Here is a 14,833-nt window from a genome sequence, read left to right as displayed (position 1 = left end):
TTCGAGCTACAACGGCATCAGGCAAGAAGTCGACACCGAATTCGAGGAAAGTGCGAAGTGGCGGACTAGCGACAATTGCGAAGGAAGGATGTCGAGGCTGCGGAGGGGGAACCGACGCAGATCCCCGCATCGCGGGAATCCAAGGTGGACGCGATTCCCGCTGGCGGCCGGCGCGCCGCAGCCTCTCCCCCTTCACCCCGTCAACAATTGACCGGCGAACTTGCGACGGACCGACTAGCGACGAGGGAGCACCACGCTCACCGCCAAGACGTCATGGAGCTGCGCGGAGGACGAGATTGCGAGCTAGCTTTAAGTTCTGCGCAGCGATGCGATCGAAGGTGCGCGTCGAGTTGCGCGATCGACGAAATCGATGACGGATCGATTATTGCGTATTCTTGGGGGTATGACGTCACGTGTGGGATGGCGTATCGAGGTCCGTGTTGCGGCAGGTGGTAGGTTTTTGAAACCACTCTAGTTCTGGCGGTCGTGATTAGTAGTCACGTTTTGGGGGGAGTTCCGCGAAGCAATGGAGTCGCCCAAAAATCGCGAGGGGAATGGAAAGGGGGTGGCAAGGATGTAGAAGGTAAGCGCTGCTTCTATACCCGCGATTGAATTTCGAGCATAATTGCGAAAAGGCTTGCCGAGTAGCGGATAGCCGTTTTGGATTTGCGTTGTAGAAAAGTACTCGAAATTCTTTTGCCGATTCTCCTGCTTGATGACCGTAGCCTGAGTACGCGAGTTAGAGTAAAGTAAATTTTGAGTTTCTGAAAAAGTTGAGTAGAGTCACGGGTTTGAGTTGAATCTTTCTCGTTATTGAAACCAAGTATAGCCGAATTTCGCCGTACCGGGTCGAGCCGCGTTATCGTTTTCTTTTTGTGTCACCTCTCGAGTAGGTCGGGAAGCACCGAATTGGAGTGCTCGGATTAGCGGGTAACGTTTTGGAGGATTTTGAAAAAAATTAAGCTCGTATGCGTTGCGATTGCGTATAGTTTAGGTTACGTTTAGTTGCGCCTGCATTGAGTTCCGTACCCGTTAGTGAAGATAATGTAGGTTGAGTTGAGTTACTTTGAGCTTGTGTATAGTTGAAGTTAAATGCAGTGGTGCTTGCGCTTAGTTAAGTTTACGTTTAGTCAAGATAGTGTTTAGTCGAGGTTAGGCGATGTATAGTCGAAATTGCCGTTGCGTTGCGTAGCAGTTGAGACGAGAAGTTTGAGCATGGTGTTTTAAGTTGCGAGAACTGACGGCGCACCGTCGAATAATTAGTTTTAGTTTCGTTTCGAGCAATCATCGCCATGGAGAACGAATGGCGAATTTGCGAATTGAGAATTGCGTATGAGGATGTTGCGATCGTCGAGTGACGTTTTAGTTAGGGAGCCGCGAGCTCATTAGAGTAAGAAATAGAGTAGGTTACGTGTAATTTTCTATTTAGTTTTAGACTCGCGATGAGCGATTTTTGAATTATATTTTTTTTTTTTTGTTTTGTATCACCGCTATTGTGAAATATAAGATTTTATTTTACTTTTGTTAAATAGCATGTATATTTCGAGTGTCTCTCTCTCTCTCCAAAAATTACCCCTCCCCTCTCCGCGGTACTGAGCTATCGAGCATATGCCCGAGGAATAGCGTATTAATGATTTCGAGGCGTGTTAATCACGCCAGGCGCCCAACAAAAACTTTGCGATATTGTTTTAGATCAAGGGTACATCGTGGACGCCAAATTATTGTGCAAGTGGTAAGTTCTCGGTCATTTTCTCCGAGTGACCGAGGAGCGGGAAAAATCCACGTCACAATACATATACGAACATGTATATGCATTGTATACATACATTTGATTCATATCCTAGAAAAACAAACATAATCATCCCAAACCTAAAAATTTCCACACAAAATCCCATAATAGTACTTTGTGTTACAAGTGCGAGAAGGCGAGCAACTTCACACAGCATGCGTATGAGCGGCCTCTTGCATGAGTGTTACATACTGTTTTTTGTAACAAATGCATGAGAAATGCACTTAAGTGCGTGTACCAATTGAAGCAATCATGCAATCCCGCTGGGGAGTTTGGAGAGCGAAGCCAAAAAAAGCCCAAAAACGACAAGAAAACAACAACATTCTATTTTCCCACAAAGTTGGAAACGTATAAAAATGATTCAACCTTTTGAAGGTTATAATACTGACGTGACAGCGTGCGAGCGATAGGCACGAGAGGGATGGGTGAGAGAGCGCGGGAGAAGTAGAAAGCTGAACAACACTGTTGCGAGGTACGCAAGCGTGACACGCGAAGGGGGCATACGAGAGGGGCGTGCGAGAAGTGAAAAGCACTAGTGCGAGAAGTCAACGAGAAAAAAGCACTAGTGCGAGAGGTAAAATCGAGCCAATCTGTGTATGCGCGACATTTTTATTCTATTTCTGTGTGTAAAACGTCACTGACGCCAGTCTCTGCAAGCCCGAGAAGTAGTATTTCTCATGCACGTTGCATAAAAATCGATACTAGATATACGATCCCGATATCGACTTTTGGATATTTTCAAACTTAAAATTGGATTTTCTCAAAAACGTCTCAAGGGAATAGGCTGAAATGCGTAATTTCGACTTGTTTTGGTTGAAAAAATATGAATCTGCAAAAAAAATGTTTGCGCTTTTTTTTCGTCGTTCAAGCATGCTTCAGACCCGTCGTGGATTAAAAGTTGGTCATGCAGTAGTAAACACCAACGAATGACCAACAACCGATTTCGCACAAGTAGAAGTCAATTCAACCCCAAAATACAATCGTGAAGGGCTAACATCACTTGAATTCCCTATCTGAATTTGTTTTACCGACCAAACTATAGACTATCGAACGTCGAGAACTCATTATCACATACTAAGAAACGACCAACTGCGATTTACAAAAAAAAAACAACTCATTTGGGTGATAATGAATGGTTAAGTATTTGGAACTCCCTATTACTAGTATAAATACCTGGTTCAGATCAAAATCGAAGATGATCACTCAAAAAAATACCACACTTCACGTGAAATACTGCTTATTGAAATGAATTTTGCATAGTTTGAGAAATTTTTTGACCTTAAAATATGAAGAAATATCTGATAAATGGTAATTCACCTATTGCGTGGAATGTTGTATTACGTGAAATGGCTAATGTTCTGTTTCTGTATAAAACTTATATTTAGTTTTAATATCTAACTTGTGCACCAAGCACGTGTTTGCAATATGAAATTTTCGTTCCAAAATGTCTGGTCCATACTAGGAATTTTCAGGTACAACTCGCCACTCAAGATTAGCAGATAGAGATCCCTAGCTACATTCTCAAAACGGAGCAATTCAAAATGTAGTTTTACTTGCGGACCTGCTAACGTTGAGTGGCGAATTTTGCCAAAACCTCTGGATATATCGAAGATTTTCAGAAAGGATGCGCAAAGCATACAGTGTAGTCGTACACCTTGATAAATAATTAATGACAATTTGGTACACATACGTGTAATACGGTACAAAAAAATATTTCAGTTGACATAAGAGTAACTTGGTACACAAAAGGTGATTGATAAACTAATTTTAGCGCATACACAGTATAAATTGAGTGAATTATGAATTTTAGGGTATCATTTCATTTGTACTTGGGATCAAGTTACTCGTGTACCAAAACTACGCAGGGTGTTAAATATATTTTTACAGCACGTTTCCTGTGTATGAAATGTGTGTAATAGGTATATCATAAGTGCAATATATGTATTCATTGGAATAAACTGTAATTTTTTTTGTTCTAGACATATTACCTTTTCTGAGATGGCACCGGTAAATTGAAGAGACTGCGCATGAGATGAAGTTCGCCGAATCCTATTGAGATTGATGTTTTAATATACATATAAAATTATTAAAAACTTATGATAAGAATGTTGTAACAAATTTGAAACTATTGATATGATCGATGTACTAAGTAGAACATTTTACAGGAGAGCACCTGATTTTATTTCTATGTAAGGCCACTCAGCACTATGTATTGCAAACTTCGGATCTCCGAGTATTATGGAAGTCAGAGTAGTTTAAACGGTATAGAGTTTGCTCTGTAATAATTTTTGAAGCAAGTAACGTCTACGTAGAAAATAGAAAGAACTATTTTAGTGTTCTGTCACCCTTGTTCTCTACTGGTTACTGCCCCGTGTTACTGTGTAACTCGATGAGCAGATTTTTTGGACTTTATCGAGTAACCATACCCTAAGGGCAACATTTCTTGCCGCTTCAGCAGGCCAAGTGGACTAAGTGTTCATCGTCAATTTTTCCTTCGCAGTGTTCGTCGGTAAGCAAAGACGTTGCTGTGGTGTCCGGTTGATAATAGGAGATTCTCCATCTTTTCGGTACACATGAAAAAACGGGCAGAACATACCCATGTAAAAATGGCGCGCAACTTTCGAAATTTTGCAATCATGTGGTACAAAATAATAACTCCTTAATTGACTCAATTGTTCCGTTATTACTATTGATGTCTCGTTTATTGTTTTCGAGAAAGATTAGTTAAAACTGAATATCCTTTTTTAGAAGTCGAATAGCGTCATATTTGTAAATATAGGTTTAAAACTTCAAAATAAATTATAAAAAGATATTATGTTATAGAATGTGAAAATTGTAAATATTCCTTTTATTTTTATTTCTATAAATTTAGAGCAATAGCCGAAAAACATGTTATATATTCATTTATTCATCCATTCAATTACTCACTCACAAAGTACATAAATTATCGATCAACAGATGAAACAGATTAAAATTGTAAATATAAATTGTCTTTCTTTCACTAAAATTGTTTCTCCAACTTTTCTTTATTTCTTTTTAAATATTCTCTTTTTCTTCATTCATTTCAAATAGTCTTTCACTTTAATTCATATTTGTTTCATTGAAGCTTTGTCGTTTTAATGTCTTCAATTATCTTGTTAACAATTATTCACTTATCTTTTAGTACCAGCAGAGCAGACGAATCGGTGTTATCAATGACGCTGACAGGTTGGTTGAAGCGTTTATACATATAATTATACTGTTGAAGATACCTCATACAGTTGATGTTTTATAAACCTCTGATTTGATTATGTGAAACGTAATGTTGAGATTAGTAAATTATTTTATTTGTTATTGAAGTTGAATTCTTCAGGAATAAAAAGACAATAAAAGACACATATTAGGAAAAGTAATTTTACACGTAGTGCTACGAAGATGGTTTTGCAGGGAGTTCATTTCCGAGAAGAAAGGTTTACATTTACGAAAGCGAACACCACGTGATGTACAAGTAGGATCGATATCAATGGAGTACTTCTTTCGGTTTGAGACGGGGATATTTAAATTTTTGCACATTGAAACTTTTATTTCAACGGAACGAATGATGTACCGATTTCTTATAATTGCTCAGCAATTTATACTAAAGAGGTAGATATATTTAGCAGCTTCAAAAAATCTAAAATTTATTTATTCCATAAAATGTTAGTGTAACATCTCAGGAATGTAAATTCCAAAGCCCATAAATAAATGTGAAGTCTTTCTAATATTAAAAGCCAATAGCCCGACGCATTAACAATAGCGCACCACCGCTATCTTTCATCGTATTGACAGGTACGTATGTATCACGGGTATGTATATTAGTGGGATGATTTCGTGGTATCTAAATTGCCACGGAAACGAAAAAACAACATCGAAGTTGGGCAATATATGTTTTTAAGCTAGTATGTTTGGCCTTGCTTACGAGCATACTTCACATCGTTCAGTTCTTGGTAGCAACTGTCAGTGTAGCCGCGTGATTTCGTTTGCTCGAAACTCCATTTTAAAGACTGGTGTGACACTTAGCTAAAAAAAATAATATACTGATATTGATGAAAGTTGGTGTACATTTTTCTAACTTTATTATCTGAAATATGAACCTTAACATTTGTGAGATTAGTTAAAAAAAAAGTATTATTTTATTGGAAAATAAGGCCATTTTTGTCAGAATAATTCAACACTCTTATTTCAAAACGTAACATTTTATCAATTTTCAAGATTTCTCACTTTTTATAGATTAATATTCTGCATCTCAATGTTATTGAAAGAAAAATCTTTGTTTATTTAGTTTTAGATTAATCTAGCCAACACCATACGTCACGCCATCCTGATGACGTTCTCCGTAACCCAAATAGAAAACCGTACCTTTGCTCCACCATTTACAAAGATAAAATAAAAAAAATACAATGTAATAGCCAAAAATAGCAATAAAAATTACCCAAAGGTTAAAAAACTTTAAAGAAATTTTCCCAGTCAAAAAAAGCATGAATATCAACGATTTTTTCCACAGCTAAATATTTGGAAACAGTACGGAAAAATCAAACTAGCACTTTTCTTGGTCAAGTCATACCGAATTCAATATGATATTATGAGTTACGGGTCTATATTCGGCCAAATGGATGATTACTCCTGATTTCTCCATGATCGCTTGTAGTTGATATACGTATTTTGTTAGTCACCCGATCATGAATTTTAAGGATAATCGAAACAACTGAGAAGTGTTGAAATATTGAGTTCGTCTACAAAAGTTTCTCTGTTTTGAGATATTATATTTCTCATATTTAAGTTTTATTTTATTTATTTTAAAAGTGAAAGTTTTCATTTTCTTGCAACATCTGGTAAACACATTGTCAACCCTGTAGCGATTGCTTTTATAGTTTTCCAGAAGTAAGGATAAGAGTACTCGAACAGAGTCATAAAAACTAGGTATAATTTTAGCATAGTATAGACCCTTAAATATATATTTTTAACAGTACAGCTACAGTAATATAGCTCCACGGAGTCGGTTCACTCTGATCTTTCAGTTTGTCAAGACATACCTCCGATACTCTATTTTGAATAAAGTAACCATCTTCCTATAATAAATCTTTAATTATTTAATAAAATTAATCACACCAACATCCATAATCCCAACAGGTTATGGGCCCAGGCTACGTTGTTGATTAATTAAAATTAACAAAATTCAAATTTTATTAAAAGGAAGAAAATAACATTTAAAGTGCGATTGAAAGTTAGTGAGTGTAAACTAAAACTAAGTGGTTTAGTGTTTCGTAGTGTAAATAAAGCAATTATTTCCAAATACCAAAATGGTTTATTATTTAATAAACAATATGGAAAACATAAAATCTAAAAGAAACATTCAACCTTTCAACGGTGAAAATTATAATATATGGAAGTTTAGAATCCGTAGTCTTTTCAATGAACTTGAAGTGATTCATGTCATCGATAAACCGGAACCGGCGAATCCTGACAGCAAGTGGAAGAAATCGGAATCAACCGCGAAAAATGCGCTAATCGAGTATTTGTCCGATTCGTATTTGAGTTACGTGAAACCGGAATCGTCGACAAAACAAATTTTTGCTGCACTAGACAATATCTTCGAACGGAAAAGTATGGCAAAACAACTAGGAGCTCGAAAGAAATTATTTAGTTTAAAATTAGAAGGTGATACAGATTTATGTAAACACTTTATGCAGTTCGATTCTTTGATATTGGAGTTAGCATCAGCCGGGGCAACCATCTCGGAGGTTGATAAAGTGACTCAATTATTACTTACTTTACCACCCTCGTACAATGGTGTTATAACAGCCATCGAGACTTTATCAGAAGATAATATCACGTTAAGTTTCGTGAAAACCAGATTACTAGATCATGAAGTTAAACTCGTAAATGAAAATCTTGATATGAGTAAAAAGGTTCTCCATGTGGAGCAGAAAACCAATGACGTCAAACGATATAATAAGGAGTTCAGAAAGCCGTGGAAAAATCATCGTGGGATCGTCAAGCCTAAGCACAATGGTGCAAATAATAAGAAGCATGTTAAGTGTCACCATTGCGGAAGGAGAGGACATTATAAAAATGAATGTCGTTACTACCTGCAGAGTTTAAAGTCTAAACCCAATGCAGAAAGACCAAGGACAGTTCAGTCCATCCAAGCTGACCCACTGAATGGAGACGGATTTGCATTTATGGCTGGAAACTTTCAGTTACTAAATGAAAGAAATAAAATTTCTTTCCTACTGGATTCAGGTGCCTCTGACCATCTGATAAATCTAGAGGACCTAGCCGACACCTTTGCTCACTTACAGACACCCATCAAAATTTCTATTGCGAAGAATGGAGCCTTCATCACCGCAACTAAGATGGTAACCATCGTAGTGACAAGCAATATGGGAGTTCGAGAGAAACTCGAGAATGTACTGTACAGTCCTGATGTACCGTATAATTTGTTATCAGTATACAAGATGCAGCAAGTAGGATACTCAGTCAATTTCAGTAAACCTGGAGTGATAGTAAGCCGAAATGGTAAGAGGGGATTAATGACTGGTAAGCCGAAGAACAATCTATTTACTCTAGAATTTTCTGTAAGTAAAAGCTTTATCAATTATTCAAATGATGCGTCTAATTCCGAATACAAATTATGGCATCGGCGATTAGGCCATATAGGAAAAGATAAGTTTAATAAAATAAGAAATAAGCAATTAGTAGATGACGTAGAACGAGTAAGTAAAATAATACCTGACGATTATTTATGTGAAGCTTGTATTAACGGTAAACAAGCGCGACTGTCATTTAATAAATTTAAGAACAAAGATTACATAGAAAGACCATTATTTAATATACATTCAGATGTTTGTGGTCCTATTACGCCATCTGCGATAAATAATAAAAATCATTTTGTATTGTTTGTTGATGAATTCACTCATTATTGTGTAACTTATTTAATGAAAAATAAATCTGATGTATTTACGATGTTTAAAGATTATGTAGCAAAGAGTGAATCTAGGTTTAATTTAAAAACAGTAAATCTATATACTGATAATGGTAGAGAGTATTTATCTAATGAGATGAAGGATTATTGTATACAAAAAGGTATCAGTTATCATCTCACAGTACCACGAACTCCACAATTAAATGGTGTATCTGAGAGGATGGTCAGGACCATCACAGAGAAAGCGCGAACAATGATATCTGGTGCAAAATTAGATAAAGTATTTTGGGGTGATGCAGTTTTAACTGCATCTTATCTAATTAATATGACACCAACAAAATCATTGAATGCGAATAAAACACCATATGAAATGTGGTATAATAAGAAATGACAGTTAAAATACCTAAAGGTTTTTGGTTTAACCGTTTATGCGCATGTTAAAACCAGTAAAAATAAATTTGATGAAAAGTCATCAAAGGGAATACTGGTAGGTTACGAACCAAATGGGTATAGAGTGTATGAAGTGGAGAACGATAAATATGTGGTAGTAAGAGATGTAATTGTAGATGAGACAAAACTTATTGAGTCAAGACCCAAAATAAAAGTACTTGGTGAGGTCGATTCAGGTAGAAAAACTGTAGTCCCTAACGACGCGTTAAGGGATCGTCTCAGTGTGAAATTTTCAAAAAAAATTTTTTTTTTTTTTTTCATTATCGTATAGTATACACTGTTCTAAACATTCTCTCAAATTTTTAAATCGAAATTCAAATTATTACGGTCGCTACAGCGTTTCTTGTAGAAAGGGAACGGGTTTTCTACCTGCGCGAGTACCAAGGTGCTTAGGTTCTATAACCTTGCAGAATAAACTGTCCAAGCATTTCAGTTCGTTTTGACATCCACCACGGATAGACGTACGAGAGAAACCCCCAAGAAAAAAATCAAGACCTGGCATCGCCGATTGATCGTAAGTAAACGATTTATATAAACTTTTCCAACTTCAATCTTTAAACGCGTTTTTCTCAGAATGGTGTTTTTCAAAACGGTTTCCACTCTCAAAGGAAGAGTTTTAAAGATATCTAGTTCCAATTTCGGGAGAACATTTTAAACGTCATTCTTTATCGCGCTATGGAAGCTTTTCTTTTTTTTTTGAAAACTTCCTATTTTTTTTACGAAAAACTGTCGAAAAAAAGGGCCACATTCGACACTTTTTGTTCAAACCGCCGCCATTTTGTCAAATTTGAAAAAAAAAAAAAAACCCTCCATAGCGCGATAGCGACTTTCCTACAGATCAATAATCTTTTTGAAATTTTTTTTTCAGATCAAAATTGCGGCCGTCATCGTGGAAACCATGCAGCACCTTTTTTTTTCACGTGAAATTACAACAATTTGTACAACAATGATGCACTCAATAAATAAACTTTAAAAAAATCATTTTGCATTCTTCATAAACGTATTTATTTATGAAAAAAAAACCGGACCGATTAGTTTATGTAAACATTAAAAAAAAAATTCGCGAAAATCAGTGATTTTTCGGAGTGTCACACTGAGACGATCCCTTAAACTCAGTAGACGACCCAAGTACCAGATTTGACAACAATAAGACGGATAGTAATAGTAGTATTGAAAATTCACACAATACAGTACCTGAACTTAATGACACACAGACAGACAGTATTGAAAAACAAACCGATAATTCTTCATCTCAAGACAGTGTAGAACTTAGGCGGAGTAATAGACTCAAGGGTCGTAGCCAAACCTCATATAATGAAGATACGTCTTTTGATTATTTGCTGTGTGCACAATCCATTGTATGTCCTGTTCCTAATTCATATGAGGAAATTAAGAATAGGAATGATGCTAAACAATGGCAGAAAGCAATTGTTAGATTTTCAGCATCGGTTAGTAAATAAATACTCTCTTTTACATATTATTATTAACAAAGAATTTAATTAGTCAATAGCTTTGACTGTAAACTTACTTAATAACGACTACATTCTGTCACGAGAGTCGACGACGAGCAAGGAGCAGTGGCAGTACCGACTCTCTCATCGATTCTCGATCTCACTAATACCAATACGCGCCGTATGCGCCTTACCTCTACTGCGCATACTGGGCTCTATAGTAATACATAGTATGCATTGTAACGTGGCAGTTCGGTTAGGCCTGCCCGTTACAAGAGACTCCCTGAACCCTGGTCGATATCCTGGAATCAGGGTTTAGAAAATCGAGTCGCGGAATAATCTTAGAGAGCGCCAGAACTGGAGTCACGCACCCGAGCTTCAACAGGGACGGAATAGCGCATTGCGACCAAGATATGACAAGCTTTGGTTTTTTTTATTTTTTTGTGAGTTCACCGGCTACCCTCCAGCGACCAACTCCGACGCCGAACATCTTTCGAGGCAAGGCGAAACCGCGGAGATCTCGCGGGAAGGACACCGAGGCTGCGGAGGGGGAGGCAACGCAGATTCCTGCAGCGCGGGAATCCAAGGCGGACGCGATTCCCGCTGGCGGCCGGCGCACCGCAGCCTCCCCGCTCACCCCGCCTACGCCCAACCAAGGCAACCGCGAGAGACCAGCTAGCGACGAGGGAGCACCACCCCGCCCAACCCCAGGACTCCGTAGAGCTGCGCGGGAGACGACATCGCGATCTAGCCTTAAGTTCTGCGCCGCGTAGCGACGACAGGTGCGCGGCAAGTTGCGCAATCCCCAAAATCGATGACCGATCGATTTTTGCGCATTCTTAGGGTGATGACGTCACGAAGGATTAGCGTGACGAGATCCGCGTTGCGACCATTCGAGATCACTCTAGTTCTGGCAGTTAACGAGGACTATCGAACACAGCGATCGTGCGTTTTTTTTTTGGTTCTGAGAGTTTAGAGGAAAGAGAGTGATCGCGAGGAAAATGGCAGCAAGGGACCACGAGGGAGTTGGCCCTTTTGTCGCGTGGATGTGGAGCGGTAAGCGCTGTTAACCTTCTTGCGAGGGAATCTCGAGGGATCATTAGTAAAGGCTTGCCGAGGACGGATAGCCAGTGAGGATTAGCGTTAACGACTGTACTCGAGATTCTTTAGCCGATACATTTGCTTGGTGACCGTAGCCTGACTTACGCGTAAGGAAGTAGCGTTAATTTCGGGGAATCGAGGAGATCGAGTCGAGTCACGGGTTGAGCCGAGACATTATTGCCTCGAGTTTGAGTGTAACTAAAATCCGTTACACGGGGTCATTTTACTTCATCCGATACAGCCTCCGTTCTCGTGTAGGTCGCGAGCAGTCTCACGGGGAGCATTCGAATTCGCGACCGCGTCCCGCCGTCGCAGAGAAAGCGGAGCTCGGGTGCGCGCTATTAAAAATATTCGTTCCTAGAGGAGGGTCGCGGGTGCCGTTTTATGATCTGATAAGGTTTTTCTGGGTTTCCCTTATCGTAAAGACAGATGTCGGATCATTATGTACACGGTTAGTAACAACCGTCCCAGACAAAGAGTAAACGGAAGGTATGTCGATCATTATTAAAAAGTATTGTATTCAACTTTTATTTTAAGTTATCATATATATATTATAATTTTCATTATTATTGTAAATCGTAAAAGAGATTAACTTTTGAGGGGGCGTGTTGAAATATTGAGTTCGTCTACAAAAGTTTCTCTCTTTTGAGATATTATATTTCTCATATTTAAGTTTTATTTTGATTTATTTTAAAAGTGAAAGTTTTCATTTTCTTGCAAAATCCGGTGAACACATTGTCAACCCTGTAGCGATTGCTTTTATAGTTTTCTAGAAGTAAGGATAAGAGTACTCGAATAGAGTCATAAAAACTAGGTATAATTTTGGGCATGGTATAGACCCTTAAATATATTTTTAGCAATACAGCTGCAGTAATGTGGCTCCAAGGAGTCAGTTCACTCTGATCCTTCAGTTTGTCAAGACATACCTCCAATACTCTATTTTGAATAAAGTAACAATCTTCCTATAATAAATCTTTAATTATTTAATAAAATTAATCACACCAACATCCATAATCCCAACAGCCTCTCACCAGACCCCCGGCGGTGCTACTCTCATTGTGGGACGTGAGGAGAGCGAGAGCGATGTCACCTAGCTACTTCCGCCGCATTCCGGCAGCGGTCTCTCCGTTCCCCGAACCACAGCGCTCCTACGTCTCGACGGCCACCCAGACGACCCAGTCGGATAGCGAGTGGGAGTCTCCGAAAAAGACCACCGAGCCTGAGAATCGCCGCGCCTCCACCGCGGTACAACCGGACGAAGACCACTCCTTCCCTCGCGTGGCAACCATTATGTTAAATCTTGTATATATGTAAATAAAATAGTTAATAAATAAGATGTACATATAATAAAACCAAAAACTCATCTTTGACTACAGCGACCCACTCCTTCCACGCGGCTCGGTCAAACTACTAGCTAACAACAAATAGCGAACATCGTGGAACAACCGAGCGCAACGGCGTAGTTGGACGGCCAGCAACGTCAGCGTCAGCCCGCCAGATCCCGGGTGTAATCAACACCGGGATGAGTCGAGCGCGAGATCACGCGCTTCGAGGATGACCGTCGCGAGGCGAGCCTTTGTTCCAAAATTGCAAACTCAGCAAAAACCTCGCTCGCCGCCCGACGTTCCAAGGGGTGTCGGACGAGCAAGCGAGGTAAGTCCCGTTTGAGACCGCTTAATAAACGACATCAACGGAACCCGGCTCCTTCTAAGCTACCGCGTGTAGAGCTATAAGTCCTTTTTCCGACACCGACGATTAGAGTGTAGTACTCTAATTCTACACACGGCCGGAGAGGCTTCTCGCGTCGCGATTTAAGTCTTGTGAAGCTAGTAATAAGTGCAGAACTTCAAGCCACGAACTCCTTAGAACAGTGCAGTTGTAAGCGAATGTGAGTGTGAAGGTGTGAGCTGTTCAGCGAGTTCGAAGGCGAACCACCGAAAAGTAAGTGAGAGAGAGAGAGAGAGAGAGAGAGAGAGTAACATTAAGATAAAGAATATTGTAGGCTTCATTGTCTCAAAATTCTCTGCTTTTACTTCATTTGATTTTATTAAACATTTTCATTTAGCTTTCCATCATAAACATTTTGGTTCGATAAATTGAAATCCTCCAACCCTATTTCCGGGAACGCCATGTAGAGGACGTTCACCTCCTAACCCACATAAAAAATAAATATAAACCTCTACCTAGATACCTAGAGGGTTAAGTCGTCGCGTGCGAGACCGCTCCGCACGTGACACGGTCAAACAGTTCAAGCTTTTCCAGGAGTTGATCATACGATCGACAAGTAATCATTCTCCACCTTCCTTCCGGGTCCAGAGACCTAATCCTGCAGCTCTATCCCAGAGACAGGAGACTATTAAAATTAATATTACATTCGAGTTTGCGCTAAACAGCACACATCACGTATGAAGTTCTGACGAAATAAAGCCCGCGAACAAACTCGAAACGTTTCAATTGGCGACCGTGACAGGACCCGCGAGAGTTTAGGCTGGAGAATTTTCCCGTTAAAACGAGAATATTCTTCTCGAGAAAAAAAATGAACAAAGTACCTCTCAAGGTAAAACCCGAGATAAGAAACGATAACAGTACCAAAAGCAAAAAAAAAGGGTCGTCGATGATCACACGACAACCTTGCGAAGTATCAAAATATCAATAACGCGTGTTTCGAAAATTTTGAAAACATGTCAACAATAGGGCCGTCAGTTCTTACATCGCTCGAACCAGTGATCGAGATAGATAGCCATAATCAAACCAACGATGCGGTATGCGACGAGAGCAATATCGAGCCACTCCGCAACAGAGAAAGGAACGATGCCACACTCGCGAACGATCGACACCCGCGGAGAACAAACGTCGGTCCTCGTTCTCAGGTATCAGGTTCCCCTTCTCCAGTAGATACAGAAAACATCACGTTACAATCAATAATGGACATAGTACAACAAATGCAAAAGCAACAAAAAATAGATCAGTGCTCACACCTGCGAGATCTTCGCCGTCTCAATGAGAGCCTAAACACGGGTCTAGAAACGATGCAAGAGTTCGTGCTCTCATCAATGAATACATATCATGAAACACATGATCCACTGTTAGGTAGTAGCT

The 14,833-nt window shown here is 39.3% G+C and overlaps 1 protein-coding gene and 1 long non-coding RNA gene across 4 annotated transcripts in view; one reads left to right on the top strand and one right to left on the bottom strand.

The window, feature by feature from the left end:
* Window positions 1-4,601, top strand: part of LOC124180612 (pheromone-binding protein-related protein 6-like) — a 50,171-nt gene extending 45,570 nt beyond the window's left edge. For all 3 annotated transcript variants that reach the window (XM_046566368.1, XM_046566359.1, XM_046566349.1), the window contains exon 6: window positions 3,769-4,601. In XM_046566368.1, the coding sequence (XP_046422324.1) occupies window positions 3,769-3,786 (18 nt within the window). In that variant the 3' untranslated portion in view covers window positions 3,787-4,601. The remainder of the gene's footprint in view (window positions 1-3,768) is intronic.
* Window positions 1-10,148, bottom strand: part of LOC124180645 — a 32,603-nt gene extending 22,455 nt beyond the window's left edge. The window contains exons 1-2 of the long non-coding RNA XR_006870300.1: window positions 10,113-10,148; window positions 2,785-2,788 (exon numbers count right to left, since the gene is read on the bottom strand). This is a non-coding gene — a long non-coding RNA (uncharacterized LOC124180645). The remainder of the gene's footprint in view (window positions 1-2,784; window positions 2,789-10,112) is intronic.
* Window positions 10,149-14,833: the final 4,685 nt, after the last annotated feature.

This window comes from Neodiprion fabricii, chromosome 1 (assembly GCF_021155785.1).
Source record: "Neodiprion fabricii isolate iyNeoFabr1 chromosome 1, iyNeoFabr1.1, whole genome shotgun sequence".
In the NCBI taxonomy this organism is placed as follows: domain Eukaryota; kingdom Metazoa; phylum Arthropoda; class Insecta; order Hymenoptera; family Diprionidae; genus Neodiprion; species Neodiprion fabricii.
The sequence above is the reverse complement of the archived record's forward strand: the minus strand, read 5'-3'. Positions and strand labels throughout refer to the sequence as shown.